The following is a 14,104-nucleotide window of genomic DNA, read 5'->3' as shown; positions in this document are numbered from 1 at the left end:
CAGGAGGTCAGTTTAAACCCAGACAGCTCGACCAGCAGACTGGGGAGCAAGTCTGGGTAGATGAAGCAGATCAAAGAGGTCATTCATCTAACTTTTGATGAGTTTATCTGCTGCAGTTGGACTCATGTCCCCTCTTCTTTTTTCCCTTCTTCCTCTCAGGACTTTGATCTTTGCATTAATTGCTACAACACGAAGGGCCACGAGCACCAGATGGTGAAGTGGGGTCTTGGCCTGGACGACGACAGCAACAGCCAGAGCGGCGAGGCCTCCAAGAGCCCGCAGGAGAGCCGGCGCTTAAGCATCCAGCGCTGCATCCAGTCCCTGGTCCACGCTTGTCAGTGTCGCAACGCCAACTGCTCTTTACCGTCCTGCCAGAAGATGAAGCGCGTGGTGCAGCACACCAAAGGCTGCAAGCGCAAAACCAACGGCGGCTGTCCCGTCTGCAAGCAGCTCATCGCCCTGTGCTGCTACCACGCAAAGCACTGTCAGGAGAACAAATGTCCGGTCCCGTTCTGCCTGAACATCAAGCACAAGCTGCGCCAGCAGCAGCTGCAGCACCGGCTGCAGCAGGCCCAGCTGATGAAGAGGAGGATGGCCACCATGCAGGGCAGAACGATGCCGCTACCGTCCCCGCCGGCCTCGGCCGCCCCCAACACTCCCACCTCCCACACGCAGCCCAACACTCCTCAGACGCCGCAGCAGCCGCTTTCCAACCAGCCGCAGACGCCCAACTCGGCGGGCGTCATGTCCCCGTCGTTCGCCAACACGCCGCGGCCGGGCCAGCCCCAGGCCCCGGTGTCGCAGGGCAAACCGGGGCCCCAGGCGTCCCCCCTACACCAGCAGCCGTCCCCGCTCCCCCAGCAGCCGCAGCAGCCGCAGCAGCAGCCCCCGCTCGCCGCGGTCAAGATGGCGAGGCACATCGAGATGATGGCACAGGCCCAACAGAACCAGCAGACCTACCGGGTCAACGCCAACGGCTTGCCCATGAATCCGCAGCAGCCGCCGCCGCGCATGGCCGGCCCGATGCAGCCCCCCATGCAGATGGTGCCGGGCCCCCGGGGGCCGCAGGTCATGCAGCCCGGCATGGCGCCCGGCCAGTGGACCTCGGCCGTGGGGTCCATGCAGGCGGCTCAGGCCCAGCAGGCGGGCCTCGTCCCGGGCCAAACGCCGCAGCCGAACATGCCCATGCAGCGCCCCATGGTGGCGCCGGGGCAGCAAGGTCCGCAGGGCCCGAGAATGCTGATACCGCAGCAGCCCGGCGCCCGGCCGCAGACCCCGCAGAGACCCGGCACCATCCAGCCCAACGCCCTGCAGGACCTCCTCCGCACCCTCAAGTCGCCCAGCTCGCCCCAGCAGCAGCAGCAAGTCCTCAACATCCTCAAGTCAAACCCGCAGCTCATGGCCGCGTTCATCAAGCAGCGGACGGCCAAGTACCACGCCAACCAGCCGCAGCAGCAGCAGCAGGCGGGCCAGCAGCCGGGCATGCCCACCATGCCCATGCCTGTCGGGGCCGTCCAGAGGCCGGGGATGCCCCCCCAGCAGCCCCAGCAGGCTCCCGTGCAGGGCATGGCTCAGCTGGGGGCTCAGGGGCAGCTGATGAACGCCGCGCACAACAACAACAACCCCCAGCTGCAGGAGCTGTACCGCCGGCAGCTGCTGCGACAGCAGCAGGCGCAGCAGGCGCAGCAGCAGCAGCAGGGGGTGATGCCTCAGGGCCATCCCGGCCAGTTCCCCGCCCAGGCGCAGGGCACGGCGACCACGTACTCCCAGCTCCGCATGCAGCAGCAGCAGCAGCAGATCGCCATGCAGGCGGGCGCAGGAGCCGCCGGGGGGCCCATGGGCCAGCTGCCCCCCATGGCGCAGATGGCCCAGCAGGGCATGGGGATGGACTCCACCCAGAACCTGCTGCACCAGCGGCTGCTCCAGCAGCAGCAGCAGCAGCAGCAGCAGCTCCCGCCCCAGCAGCAGGCCGTCCTCAAGCAGCAGCTGGGCTCGCCGGCCCAGCCGAGCCCCATGAGCCCGCAGGCCCACCTGCTGGCCGGCCAGCCCCAGGCCGGGGCCCACCTGCCCGGTCAGCCCGCGCTCGCCAACGCCCTGAGCAACCAGGTCCGCTCCCCTGCCCCGGTCCAGTCGCCGTGTCCGCCCTCGCAACAGCAGCCGCCACATTCCAGCCCCTCGCCGCAGGTGCAGAGCCAGCCGCAGCCCTCGCCGCAGCACCCGCCGCCGCACTCGGGGTCGCCGCACCCGGGCCTGGGGGGCCCGCTGCAGTCCATGGAGCAGGGACACATGGGGACGCCAGAACAGAGCGCCATGCTCCCGCAGCTTAACACGCCCAGCAGAGGAGGGCTGAGCAGTGACCTGGGGATGGTGGGAGACGCCACGGGGGACACGCTGGAGAAGTTCGTGGAGGGATTGTAGCATTTCTGCTGGGAACTAAAGAACACATTGTCACTCCCAGGGACCCTTCCTCCCTCTCCTCCTCCTCCTCCTCCCCATCCTCGGACTCTTTATCCCGTCAGAGGGCTTCGTTTGTTCTTTCTAAGGTTGAGAACGTTTTTTTGTACTGACATGTAAAAAGTTTCAACTGCAAAAAGACGAAAAGAAAATTTGGCTGAGAAAAAAAAAAAAAACAAGTCAAGACTTGGAGGGAATGTAATTGTTTCCTAAACCACATGTGGTGGGTTATTTCTTCCTTATGATACTGAGGGATTTGCAAGTTGCTTCTTAGATAAAAAATTGAAATCACGAAGAATATATTTTTTGGTTGAGACCAAATGTGTTCAGTACTCGATTCTTTTCGGTTTGTTTTTGGTATGGTTTCACGCCTTTCTCATTTCTCTTTTCTTTTCTTTTTTTTTTTTTTTTTTTTTTAAAGAAAATGTACAATTGCATTATATTATTCATATCTTTTTATTTTGTACCTTTGGAAAAAGAACTTAAAAGAATTTTTTTGTTGAAACTGTAAAATATTTTGTCTGGGAATCGGGCCAGGTTTTCGTTTTTCTTCTCAAAGCTGTCATTCCTGGCAAATTGTAATCTAGTGTTGTTCCATTACTGCGAGATGATGCGTTCAGGGACAGAGATCGCTCCCTTACCTTTTTTTGTTTTTTGTGTGCGTGCGTGTGTGTGTGTGTGTGTGTGCGCGCGCGTGTGCGTGTGTGTATGAAGATCAGATCTCAGTTGTATTAAAAGTAGGAAATGTCCTGCAGCCGCGTGCGTTTGCAGGCACACATGAAGACACTGACACCAACCCTCACAATCACTAAGAGCTTCAAATGGTTTCACCTATTTCACCAACACGGACTGCAGCCGACTTCTCAGTAGCCTGGAGTTCGGGAGAATCTGTCTTGCGGGTGTAGAAATTTGTTGCTTTGACATTAAAAATAAGTTTGTCATACTTTTTTGTCATACAAATGTTGTAAAGTTGTAAAGAGAGTGTGAGAAAGAGACCAGCCCCCTAAGCTGAGGTGGAATGATCACCGGTTGTTTGTCGACAACATCTCGGATGAGGCCCGATCCTCTAAATTTTACACTAAACCGTGTGCTATCTAGGGATGAAGGGCACATTTGAGATTCACCTTGAGGAAAACTAAATGTCATCAACCCTCATTCCTCTCTCACAGAAACTTGAATCGGGGGGAGGGGGGGGGGGGATTTGCCTTTTCTCCTATTGTAAATCAAGTTATTAAGCAAAATACTATAAATATAAGGAAGAGAGAATGAAATCACTGTATAAACTGGTTAAAGACTCATTTCTTACTTATATACCATATTGTTAAATAAACTGTGTGCAACAGAAGAACTCCAGTACTCTGTTGACTAAATACTGAGGCATCACTCCTCCTGTCGGTGTGTTTTCTTTTGGTCGAGCTTCATCTTCAAGATATAAATGACCGCAGAACTATTGGTGTGTGTCCCACTGCAGTTTTAGATAAAAGAAATTTTCATAAGCATAATGGGGATGAATGAAGATCATGGGCCGAGCTTGAGAGCAACAATTCTAACAGTCATGGAGCATTTCGGAATGACTGACCAGATTCAAAAGCATGGAACTGGAGAGAGTTCTGGTCTGGATCCAGATGCAAGTAAGTACCAAAAATTACCACTTGGTGTGTCAGAAACCAAGTTTCAAGCATTGAGGGAGTTCACCCTCCTAAAGAAAAACATTTTAGTGGGTGTGATTAAGGCAGGAAGAAAATATTTTAACTTCAGAGTAGGACAAGAAAGGCAGGTGGTGAAGGTTTGAGTTTGACAGTGGAGGGGTTGTAGCTGGATGACTGGACCAGAGCATCTCCATGACTGCAGCTGTTTGGTGTTTAGTCTGCATCACCAGCTGTGAGCAGGCGGCCAAGGATCAGTGATGTGTGTGGACAGGTTCATTATATAGTGGTTTATTGGTTATATATGAGTTTATTACAGACAGAAGATTTTAAGTCTTTATTAAATTGAAAGCAGAAAATAAGGCCAATTGTAATGAGCGTTAGATTATTACAAATTAAAACATTTTTCCTGAAACCTCTACATCTAATTCATCATGAGGTTCTGATGTGCTGCAGCAAAAAACCTGAGTTTCCAGGTATCAATGATCACTGCTAGAATCAATAGAGGCAATTAAAATACTACCGACTTCAAACTTTATGAAAATCAAGAGTCTCCACTTTTATTCAGGTAGGTGCAGTGTGTTGAGATTTGACATCAAGCTTGATAAAAGCCAAGTGACTGAATGAAACCGCAGTAAGCAGAAGTGGATGTTTGGAGCTGTTAAGAGCCACAGAATACATAGGTTATGTTATCCAGTTTATCTGTGGGCCAAATGAATCTTCACTGTGTATTGATACAAAACAAAAGGAAAGCTACACCACGGAGAGCTCCATCAGTCCATCACTGAGAGACAACCAAGCTCACACATTTCAAAGATGGCCAAATCAAAGGAAGTCACATGCAAGATGTATTTATTTATCTATATAATCAACCACGCTAATTTAAAAAAAAAATAAATCTTGCAATACATTTTCGTCAAAATTGTTACTGAAGTCATTTTTTTTATTTTTTTAAATTAACTAGCGTAGTTAGCATCCGAGTCACGTGACCTCGGACGTCTTCATTCATTCGTTCTGTAAAGTCACATGACCGGAAGTTTCAAATGAAGCGGTTCAGCTAATCGTTTCAAAAGGTAAACAAATCCAGTTTTTGACATTTTTAGATGAATAATTTAAATATTATGCTTTATAATTTCAACACAGTGTAATAATCACCGCATCTGATACTTGAACCAATGAGGTGGGAGGGTGAGACGCTAATTCATCGAACCAGGGTAAGAATAAAGTGGTTAGCATAACCAGCTAGCTTATTGCCTTCTAATTCTCTAGTTTTAACTGTTGACACAACTACGACTGATGCTATGGATACCAGCTCATTTGTATTTTGGGATGCTGTGTCAAAGCCTGATCTGTGTGTTCGTGCAGGATGGGATGTACATGCCGGGACATGTTCATGGTCACTGGGTTCAGTAATGTGAGTAGAGCTGGTGCATCATGAACGACTCGGACCTGGACTTTGTAGATCTTTGCTCCAAGCTGCTGAAACGAGTCCGGAAGAAACCAGATGACCCCCGACAGCCGAAAAAAGATGAGAATCATAGCTCCAGTCAGGCCAGCGAAGGAGACAAGAGCAGGAGGAAACACAGAAAAGAGGAAAGAGAGAAGTTATCTGCTACTCAGCCTGCTGGGAACAGAGGGGAGCAGCCGAAGCTCTCTGGACCTGAATCTGGAGATGCTGGTTCGTCGTCGGCTGTTTCTGGAGGTCAAAGGGCGAAAGAAATAGTCCTTGAAAGGATGCAACAGTTCAAGAGAAGCAGCCCACAAAAGATGCACAAAGACCCAATCCAGGCTCCAGGAAACGATGAAGACAGCTCTTCAGTCACTCAGCATCAAAGAGGAGGTGAGAGGTTATGATGGTCTTCTGACTGATTTATTATAGATCCTAGAATCAGGAACAGGATGCAGCCTCTTTCCCTGTTGCACAATTTCATACCCTTTATTTGCAATGTTATTATTATTATTTTTTTTTATTTTAGAAACAAAATTCAGACATGTCACCAAATGCCTCAAAATGCCAAATCTCCAAGACATGTTCTCAGAAAAACCAGTTGAGGCAAGGTCATATTTTGCATTTGGAAGGTCAAATCTTTGACATGATTACTTACAATGCTCATGTTACAATATTTTCTGAGCAACTGTTTGCATGTCTGACAGAAATGTTTAAAACATAAAAATTAAAAGGCCATTCCAGACCTCTATATCAACTGTATAGTTACCATGTACCTAATCCACTAATATAGCAGTCACACTTAAAGATAAAGTAAGTATTAACTAATAACTACACAGTATGTACGGCGCATCGCATGTTTTCATTTAGTTTTAGTTTGGATGGCTATTTTCCATGGTGACTTTGGTAGAGAAAATGAAAGTGTGTGTTCCTCTGTGTGATCATAGATTCCCATCTCTGCTATATATGTGTAATTTCAAGCTTAAACAACCAGTGAAGCTGTAACACCACCGGGGCTTCACTCATTCCAGCCTGTGTTTCACTTCACTTCCCGTCTGTTTGCAGATTTTCAGACCTTCAGCTCCGATCGCCAGAAAGCTCCCCCAGAGGACAGTGACGAGGTTTTGGCGCTGCGGTTGCAGCAGGAACTGGATAAAGAGTCAGCTCAGGCTCAGATAGTGGACCTGGAGGATGGCGGCCTGTTCTTCTGTCAGATCTGCCACAAAGACTTATCGCACATGACCCCCGAGGGACGCACGCAACATATCAACAGGTCTGAGCGGTTATTTTTATCCGTTATGCTAATAGAGACCGTGAGGTTAGATTTACGCTACTGATGATGTGTTGCTGCAGCAGTAATCCTGTAATCCTTAGGAATCCATGCTCCAACAGGAATGGTGTGTGACCTTTATTTTCTGTATTCTGTAATTAACCTTTATGTACATCAATCAATAATCATAGAGTCACCGGTGTGTAAAAACTTTGTAAACTGAGCTTGTCAGCAACCATCAGTAATATTGATGAACTGATTAAGACGCGTATTGAACGCTGAGGTTGAAGAGTCTGCAAAATCAGTCACTCAAAATCAGACAGCCTGACTCTGCCATCCGATGGTTAAATGACATGTGGGAAGTCACTCAGTGAATCCTTCTGTGTGGTTTTAACCCATTAGAATAGGATGACAGGATCTAAATAAGTGATCAAACACTAAAAAGAAGTGGATTTTCTCAGTTTTGAAAGTTATTTATCAGAACATGCGGACATTCTTTATTTCTGAAGTAGGAATAAGTTTATTTTTAAGATCAAGATGCTCTTCTGAAAATCTTCCAATATATTAGGTTACATAGATTTTTAACACTGAATACATAAAGTCAAGCAGATCTTTCATATTGAGATTTAATTTGAATTAACGAGGCCACACAGCAGTAGGTTTCAACAGTCCTCTAGAAGCTTTAGTGTGATACTTTCAGTAGTCAGACAGCAGATTTGTTTAAAACATGGGAGTTGTTCTTAATCCTGCATTTATCAAACATGATGAAAAACTGATCTTTGCAGGTGTTTAGATGAAAGTGAAGACAGCGCTCCTGCTCCTGCTGCTGCTGCTGCTCCGTCCTCTGGCATCCCCGACTGTCCCATCTGTGGAAAGAAGTTCAAGTCCCAGAAGAGCCGCTGTGCTCACCTGAAGCGCTGCTCCTCAGACATGGGCGTCTCTCCGGCCGTCCTGCTCCAGGCTCTGCAGCGGCAGGCCGAGGAGCGCCAGAGCGTCGCCTCTACAAGCACAGAGTGAGTAAACCTGCTCGGAAATCCTGACTGGCCTTCCTCTCAGCTCCTCATCATCCTCACTACAAATATTTCTTCACAGCAGATTATGAGCGTGTGTGTTTGTTTCTGTCTTCAGCACACAGACTTCAGGCACTAAAAGAAAAGGCCCACCCAAGTCGGGTCTCCCAGCGAGGAAGAGGCCCAGGACAAAGCAGGAGCCCCTGGATGAGGAGACCATGGTGGCTCTGGCTCTGTCCTCCTCGCTGCAGGAGCAGGAGCGGCAGGGAGCGGCGGCGGCAGAGAGACTCCTGCAGACCGAGTCTGGAGCTTCTCACAGCTGCAGGACTGCAGCGCTAACAGCAGGTATGAGGAAGACCTCATTTATGTACAACAGCTCCAGTGCACGATGGGGATGATTTAAAGCAGTGTGTCGCCGGATGTGGTCAGATCGGGTGTTGCTCTGCTCCTCCGGCAGGTAGGGGGCGTGGAAAGAGGAGAAAAGGCGGCGTCCCTCGTCCCCCTCCGCTGCTCCTCGTCCAGAACGCCGAGGCCGCCTTGACGAGGCTGCAGGAGCGCGTCTCCGCGCTGCTGCTCCGCGGCCGGGCCCCTTCTCCCCCCACCCCCACCCGCTGCCCCAGCACTGTGCCTGGATGGGAAGGTGCTGCCCCCCTCTGGCAGAGAAGCTCTCTGCTGGACGCAGCCTCCACCGGCCCGGCGGAGTTCTACTCACCGGAGCTCAGGGAGTTCTTCACAATTTCTGGATCAGTGACGGTGAGGAAGAGTTTTGTGTTTTAAACAACAGAGAAGTCCAAGTTTTTAACCTCCTGGTAAAAATGATTGCTGTTTCCTTCTGTTCTTATAGATCAATGCGATACTCAACAACAAGCCCGAGTCCTCCGTCCACCGTGTCGGGGGGGAAACTCCTTCCTGTGGGGCTGAGGCCTCCATGCGGCCATCCCCCTCAACCCCCGGGACGGGGCAGCTCCTGGTGGGCAGCCAGGCTCTGCAGGACCTGATGGAGCTGGCTGAAGACGGCATGACGCTCACTCAGTGTGGATATGACGGAAAAGGTAAATGTCTAAATGTCTCAATCTCAGAACCTGCTTCTTCATTGAATTTTACACGCCTGCAGGTGCAGTCGGAGGATGCAAACATAAAAGTTTATGGTGGATCTTGGTTGCTGTTATGTAATTGCTGTTGCTCTACTTTACACCATATGTTTGCCTCTTGATTCTCTCTTTTAATGAGCCACTTCATATGACCATAAAACTAGATAACTGGGAGTAGCCTTCACATGCACTAAATAAAACAAACAAACTTGGCTTTCATGTATCTTTCTTATTTTAGGTTAGTTTAAAAACAATCTATAAAAGCAGATAACTGAATTTTTTGTAGGTTATAACCTACACAGAAATGTTAGAACAACCACATTTACCTTTCATACCTCTTTGAGGTTTATTTATCGGCTTGTTTGAAATATTATTTGAATGAATTGTAACTTCTCATAAACTAATTGTAAATCATGTTAAAGGTTTTGTATTTATCACCTCACAGAATGAGTGATCCAATTCTTCCAATGCCCCTTCAGCCTGAACCGTTCCATATTTTTTAACGGGAGCTGACGGTTTCCCCATTCCAGTCTGTCGGTGAAATAAAAAAAAAAGAAATAGAAAGCACAATTTTAACAGAAAACATAAAAAACAGATTTGGCTGGGTTATTTAAAGTTGATTCTATTTAAAGATTTTTCTAAATTTGTAAAATACCATTTACTTTTTTGTTTTACTTTCTATCAATGTTCACTGTAAATTTGCATGTTTTCTCTCAAACAATGAATCCGTGTGAAAGTAGCTTTAACTCCTCAGATGAAAACAGTGACTCTTTTTCAAAGTTCACATTTTATAAAGTTCACATTTAGAATTGCTGAATATTTTCTGAATCCTCTCTCTCGGCTCATATCCGTTCGTACAGGTCAGCCTGTCGGCGCGGGACAGACCACAAACCTTCGTCTGAGTGGGTTTGTCCAGGAGGAGGAGGAGGAGGAGGAGGAGCTCTGTGCCAGCGGCTTCCTGCCAGAAACCGTCAGGCAGTCGGCTGCTCACCGCCGAGCATCCGGGACGACCGATCGACGGAGAGCGAGCAGAGGGAGAAGCAGATCAGTAAGACGACTCCATGAACGCTGTTGCAATTCTTCTCCTTTCAGTTCACATCTCTTACATCGATCGCAGCTGCTTCCGAGTACATGAGTTTGCCTCCTAAATGCGTAATTCCACAAACACGATGATGTATGATATTCCTGCCACTGTGTTGGTTGATTACTCTTCGACTCTATTAATAAAGTGTTTATTAAAGATGTGTTCACACTGAACAGAATAGGCGGCTCAGCCCCCCGCAGCAGCCACAGTTCCTCATTTTGCCCCGTCAGGAGAATAAACCGCCCTTCTCTCCTCCATCGTGCACATCACTGTTGTTTGTTGTGCAGGAGCCGCTGTCCAGGCTGGAGTCAGACCTGAGCAGCATGGTGAACAACCCTCAGCTCAGTGATGTGCAGCTGCAGGTGGACAGTGGAGAAGTCTTCTTCGCTCATTCCTTCATGGTGTACGCTCGCTGCCCCCTGCTGGCCGAAATGGTATTAAAAAAAAAAAAAAGAAGAAAATATGACATCTGTTCCAAATTCATGTATAAATGTAGTAATATGATGACAGTTATCGTCTCTCTTCAATCGTCTGCCTCCCCCGCAGGTTCATGAGAGCGGCTTCGGGGTGCAGGAGGAAGGCCTGCCGGCGGCTCAGAGGGTGCTGCTGAGTGACGTCCCGGATGAGGCGGTGCTCGTCCTGCTGCAGTACCTCTACACAGGCCGCGGCGCCGTCCCAGCGCCACTGCAGCCTCACGTCCTGGAGCTGGCGGCCAGGTTGGCTGAAAGCCTCAATGTTCATTCAGCTCTGCAAGATCTGCTCATTTGTGTTGACTGATGAAATGATCAGAAACATTATTGTGACTCCTTTCTTCTCTCTCTTCTTTCTGTTGAAGGTTTGATTTGCAGGAGCTGCTGCAGCTTTGCCAGGAGGCCGGCCCTCTTCCAGATGAGGCGACTCGCACGGATCAGGAGGAGAACGTCAACAACCAAACAGACCAGGCCTTCATGGAGCTGCTCCGCTCCATGTGGGTGGAAGGGGAGGAGGAGGAGGACGGATCAGACTCAGACGGTGGGAGACGCGAAGGGAGGCAGGTGGAGGAGGATGGTGAAGCTGCCGGGGAGGCAGCAGACAGAGAGATGGAGGAGCAGGTGAACGAGAAGGAGCTGGAGGAGATCTACGAGTTTGCCGCCACTCAGAGGAAAAAGGAGGTGGAGGACAGCGAGGAGGAGGAGGAAGTGGAGGAGCGGCTCCACGACGAGGAAGATGACGGAGCGTCGGCGTTCACAAAACTGCAGCCCGACTCTCAGCTCCACCCGAGCCTGGATCGCAGCTTCGACCGTCTTTTCTCAGAGTCGTGGGGCGTCTACGAGGAGGGCGACTCCGGGACGCCCAAGACCCGACCGTCTGAACCCGAACAGCAGCAGCAGCCTCCCAGCAAACCGCCAGCAGAACTCTCCTGCGGGGCTTTACTCCAGTCCTCAGCGGACAACCTGTCCCTCAGCCCTTCGCCCAGGTCCTCCAGCCTGCCGGTCCCGGGTCCGTCCCCCCTCCAGCTGACTGCCGGACAGAGAGACGACGCTGCAGAGCGAGACAGTCGAGGCCCAGGCAGCGTCTGCGCTCCTCCGTCTCCTGCTCCTGAACCCGAGCTCATAGTTTTATCCGACTCCAGCGAGGACATGGAGGTGGACGCTCCGGGTCCGTCCCCGCCCTCCCCCCGCGTCCCCCACACCCCGCAGAGCTACACGGAGATCAGACCCATCCAGACCCCGCCTCCTCCCGAGCCTGCTGTGAAGAACAAAGAGTCCAGCGGAGAGAAGTGGAGTCCCGGCGCCCCTCTGGACTGCTCCCCCGAGGTGTCCTGGCTCATCCCCTCCACGCCGCCGCGGCCCGGCAGGAGCCCCCCCACCCCCACCACCACCAGCAGCTCCACCCAGACCAGGAGCAGCATGAGCCGGACGCAGCTGTTCCCCAAAGTGGAAGCCTCCCCTCCTCCGTCCTGCCGCTTCTCTTCTCTGCTTCGTCTCTCCTGCAGTCCTGGAGTTTCCGAAGATGCCGACACGGCGGCTCCATCCCAGACGAAGCCTTCGCACCCGTCTCCATCCCTCTCCATCCCGGCCCCCCCTCACAGCAGCACCCCCCTGCACACAGAGCACCTCCTTCCTGCCCCGCCTCGTCACATCCACCCCAGTCAGTGCGAATCAAGAGGGGGAAGAAGTGAGAGTCTGGGGAGCTTCCAGCTGACTCAAAACAGACGCAGCAAATCAAGCCAGCAGCGAGCGGCGGAGTCCAGACGTGGTGACGAGAGCGCAGCGGTTATGGACACAGAAAGAGCGACCGCCTGGGCTGATGAAGACGCAGGTGATGCAGAAGGTGAGACGAGAGAAGCTGAAGAGGCAGAATCCAGTTTCCGGCCCAGCTTCGGGGCCATGGACGACCCCCCCATAGCGTTCGATGACTCCTGGGGCCTGGACGCCTGTGCGGACGCCGGGCCGGGCCGCTTCAGCCTGAGACTGGAGGACAGCGGGCCGTCCAGCCACCAAACACCCGAGAGGTCGTCGTCCTCCGCCTCCCATCCTGCTCCATCCAGCCCCGCGGTCCAGGACAGCCTGACTGAGCCTCCTGCACCTCGAGAGCCCAGATCACAGTCATCCAGCAGCGCAGAACCCAAACCAGGACCCTCAGTCACTTCACCACCTGACCCCAACGCACGGACCACGGCTGAGCTGGACGAAGACCTGCTGGACTCCAGGATGTGGGACAGCTGGGGGGAGGAGGTGGAGGAGGAGGAGGAGGTGGTTCCTCTGTCTCAGAGGCTGAACCCCCCTGCCCAGCTGAAAACACCAAGTGAGTCTTCCTACAGGACGCTGTGCTAAAACCAGCCATTCCGTTTGTCCCAACAAGACAAAGTTCACAGATTTACAGAACCACGAATGCAGATTCATGGCTGTTAAACTAGAAGGGGAAAACATCACGATTCCTTCAAAAATACACTTTTTCGTTAAGATTTATTCAGGAAAATTAACTTGAAAATCACTTTCTTTTGCTAAGTTTACGTCTAGAAAACTTACTCCCCCCCCCCAATCTGTCTCATCAGATTTGTCTCACAGTAAAAGACGCCACCCGATGGTCCCCATCACCCCCATGCCTCACTACTCGGACATGGACACTCCAGAGCTCAAGAACAAGCTCAACAGGTCCGTCTCTGCACTCTGTCTGCATGCTCAATAACAGCCGTTTGTGTGTGTGTGTTTTTCCTCTCTAATCAAAGCGATTAAGTGAGAAACTTATCCAATTACCCCCCCGGTGTTGCGGTTAAACCAGTCCGTCTTGGTCTCAGCCCGTCTTCTCCCCGGGAGTCTTTCAGCTCTCTCCTCTGGACAGGTTCGGCGTGCGGCCGCTGCCCAAGCGCCAGATGATCCTCAAGCTGAAGGAGATCCACCAGTACACACACCAGCTGCTCAGCTCCGACTCCGAGGACGAGGCTCGGGGGAAGCCCCCTCCCGGCAGGCCCGCGGAGTTCAGAGAGCCTCCGGCCCCACCCCCTGCGACACAGAGGGGGCAAGACGGAGAGGAGGAGGAGGAGGATGGAGAGGAAGAGCCGCTGTCTGCCTCTCAGGGCTCCAACACCTCTTCCACCGCAGAATCTGAGAGGTCTGTCCTGAAGAGCAGGCGTCGCATAATCCCATAAAATGTTAAATATGTGATGGAAAAATCAATATTTCTCCTCCTCAGGTCCAACCCCGAGTTGTGCGTTTCCTCCTCCGGCGACTCGGACGGCGACGTCTCGTCCTCCCAGGCGGCGTCCCGCCTCCAGGACCGCCTGCTGGCGGTGCGCGCCCTCATCCTGTCGGACGCGGAGCTGTACAGCCGCATCCTGCACTACGAGCCGCTGGTGCTGTCCCAGCTGCAGCGGCAGCTCAAGGCCGCCGGCATCCGGCTGGGCGCCACCAAGCTGGTCGACTACCTGGACTCCCAGTGCATCACCTTCACCACGGCCAAGCCGGGGCACAGGCGGGGCCACGGGGGGGGCCGGGGGGCGAGAGGGGGTGCGAGGAGGAAGAGGGGCGCGTCAACCATGCTTTAAGCGTTTTCATTTAGGAAATATGGCTCTTAAAATTATAGTTTTTTTATACAAATGTTCAACAAAATAGTGTTTTTT

At 51.7% G+C, this 14,104-nt stretch overlaps 2 protein-coding genes across 7 annotated transcripts in view; both read left to right on the top strand.

Annotated features, from left to right (window-relative positions):
* Window positions 1-3,384, top strand: part of crebbpa (CREB binding lysine acetyltransferase a) — a 44,078-nt gene extending 40,694 nt beyond the window's left edge. For all 6 annotated transcript variants that reach the window (XM_030095281.1, XM_030095280.1, XM_030095279.1 and 3 more), the window contains one exon: window positions 160-3,384. In XM_030095281.1, the coding sequence (XP_029951141.1) occupies window positions 160-2,418 (2,259 nt within the window). In that variant the 3' untranslated portion in view covers window positions 2,419-3,384. The remainder of the gene's footprint in view (window positions 1-159) is intronic.
* Window positions 3,385-5,148: 1,764 nt separating this feature from the next.
* Window positions 5,149-14,029, top strand: slx4 (SLX4 structure-specific endonuclease subunit homolog (S. cerevisiae)). The gene is made up of 14 exons (XM_030093381.1): window positions 5,149-5,314; window positions 5,466-5,940; window positions 6,613-6,820; window positions 7,603-7,830; window positions 7,946-8,172; window positions 8,285-8,580; window positions 8,672-8,879; window positions 9,779-9,966; window positions 10,290-10,436; window positions 10,549-10,718; window positions 10,838-12,789; window positions 13,040-13,139; window positions 13,327-13,596; window positions 13,678-14,029. The coding sequence occupies exons 2-14, from the start codon at window positions 5,535-5,537 to the stop codon at window positions 14,027-14,029; spliced, it is 4,752 nt and encodes a 1,583-aa protein (XP_029949241.1). The 5' UTR covers window positions 5,149-5,314; window positions 5,466-5,534.
* Window positions 14,030-14,104: the final 75 nt, after the last annotated feature.

This window comes from Salarias fasciatus, chromosome 6 (genome assembly GCF_902148845.1).
Source record: "Salarias fasciatus chromosome 6, fSalaFa1.1, whole genome shotgun sequence".
Taxonomy (NCBI): Eukaryota; Metazoa; Chordata; class Actinopteri; order Blenniiformes; family Blenniidae; genus Salarias; species Salarias fasciatus.
The sequence above is the reverse complement of the archived record's forward strand: the minus strand, read 5'-3'. Positions and strand labels throughout refer to the sequence as shown.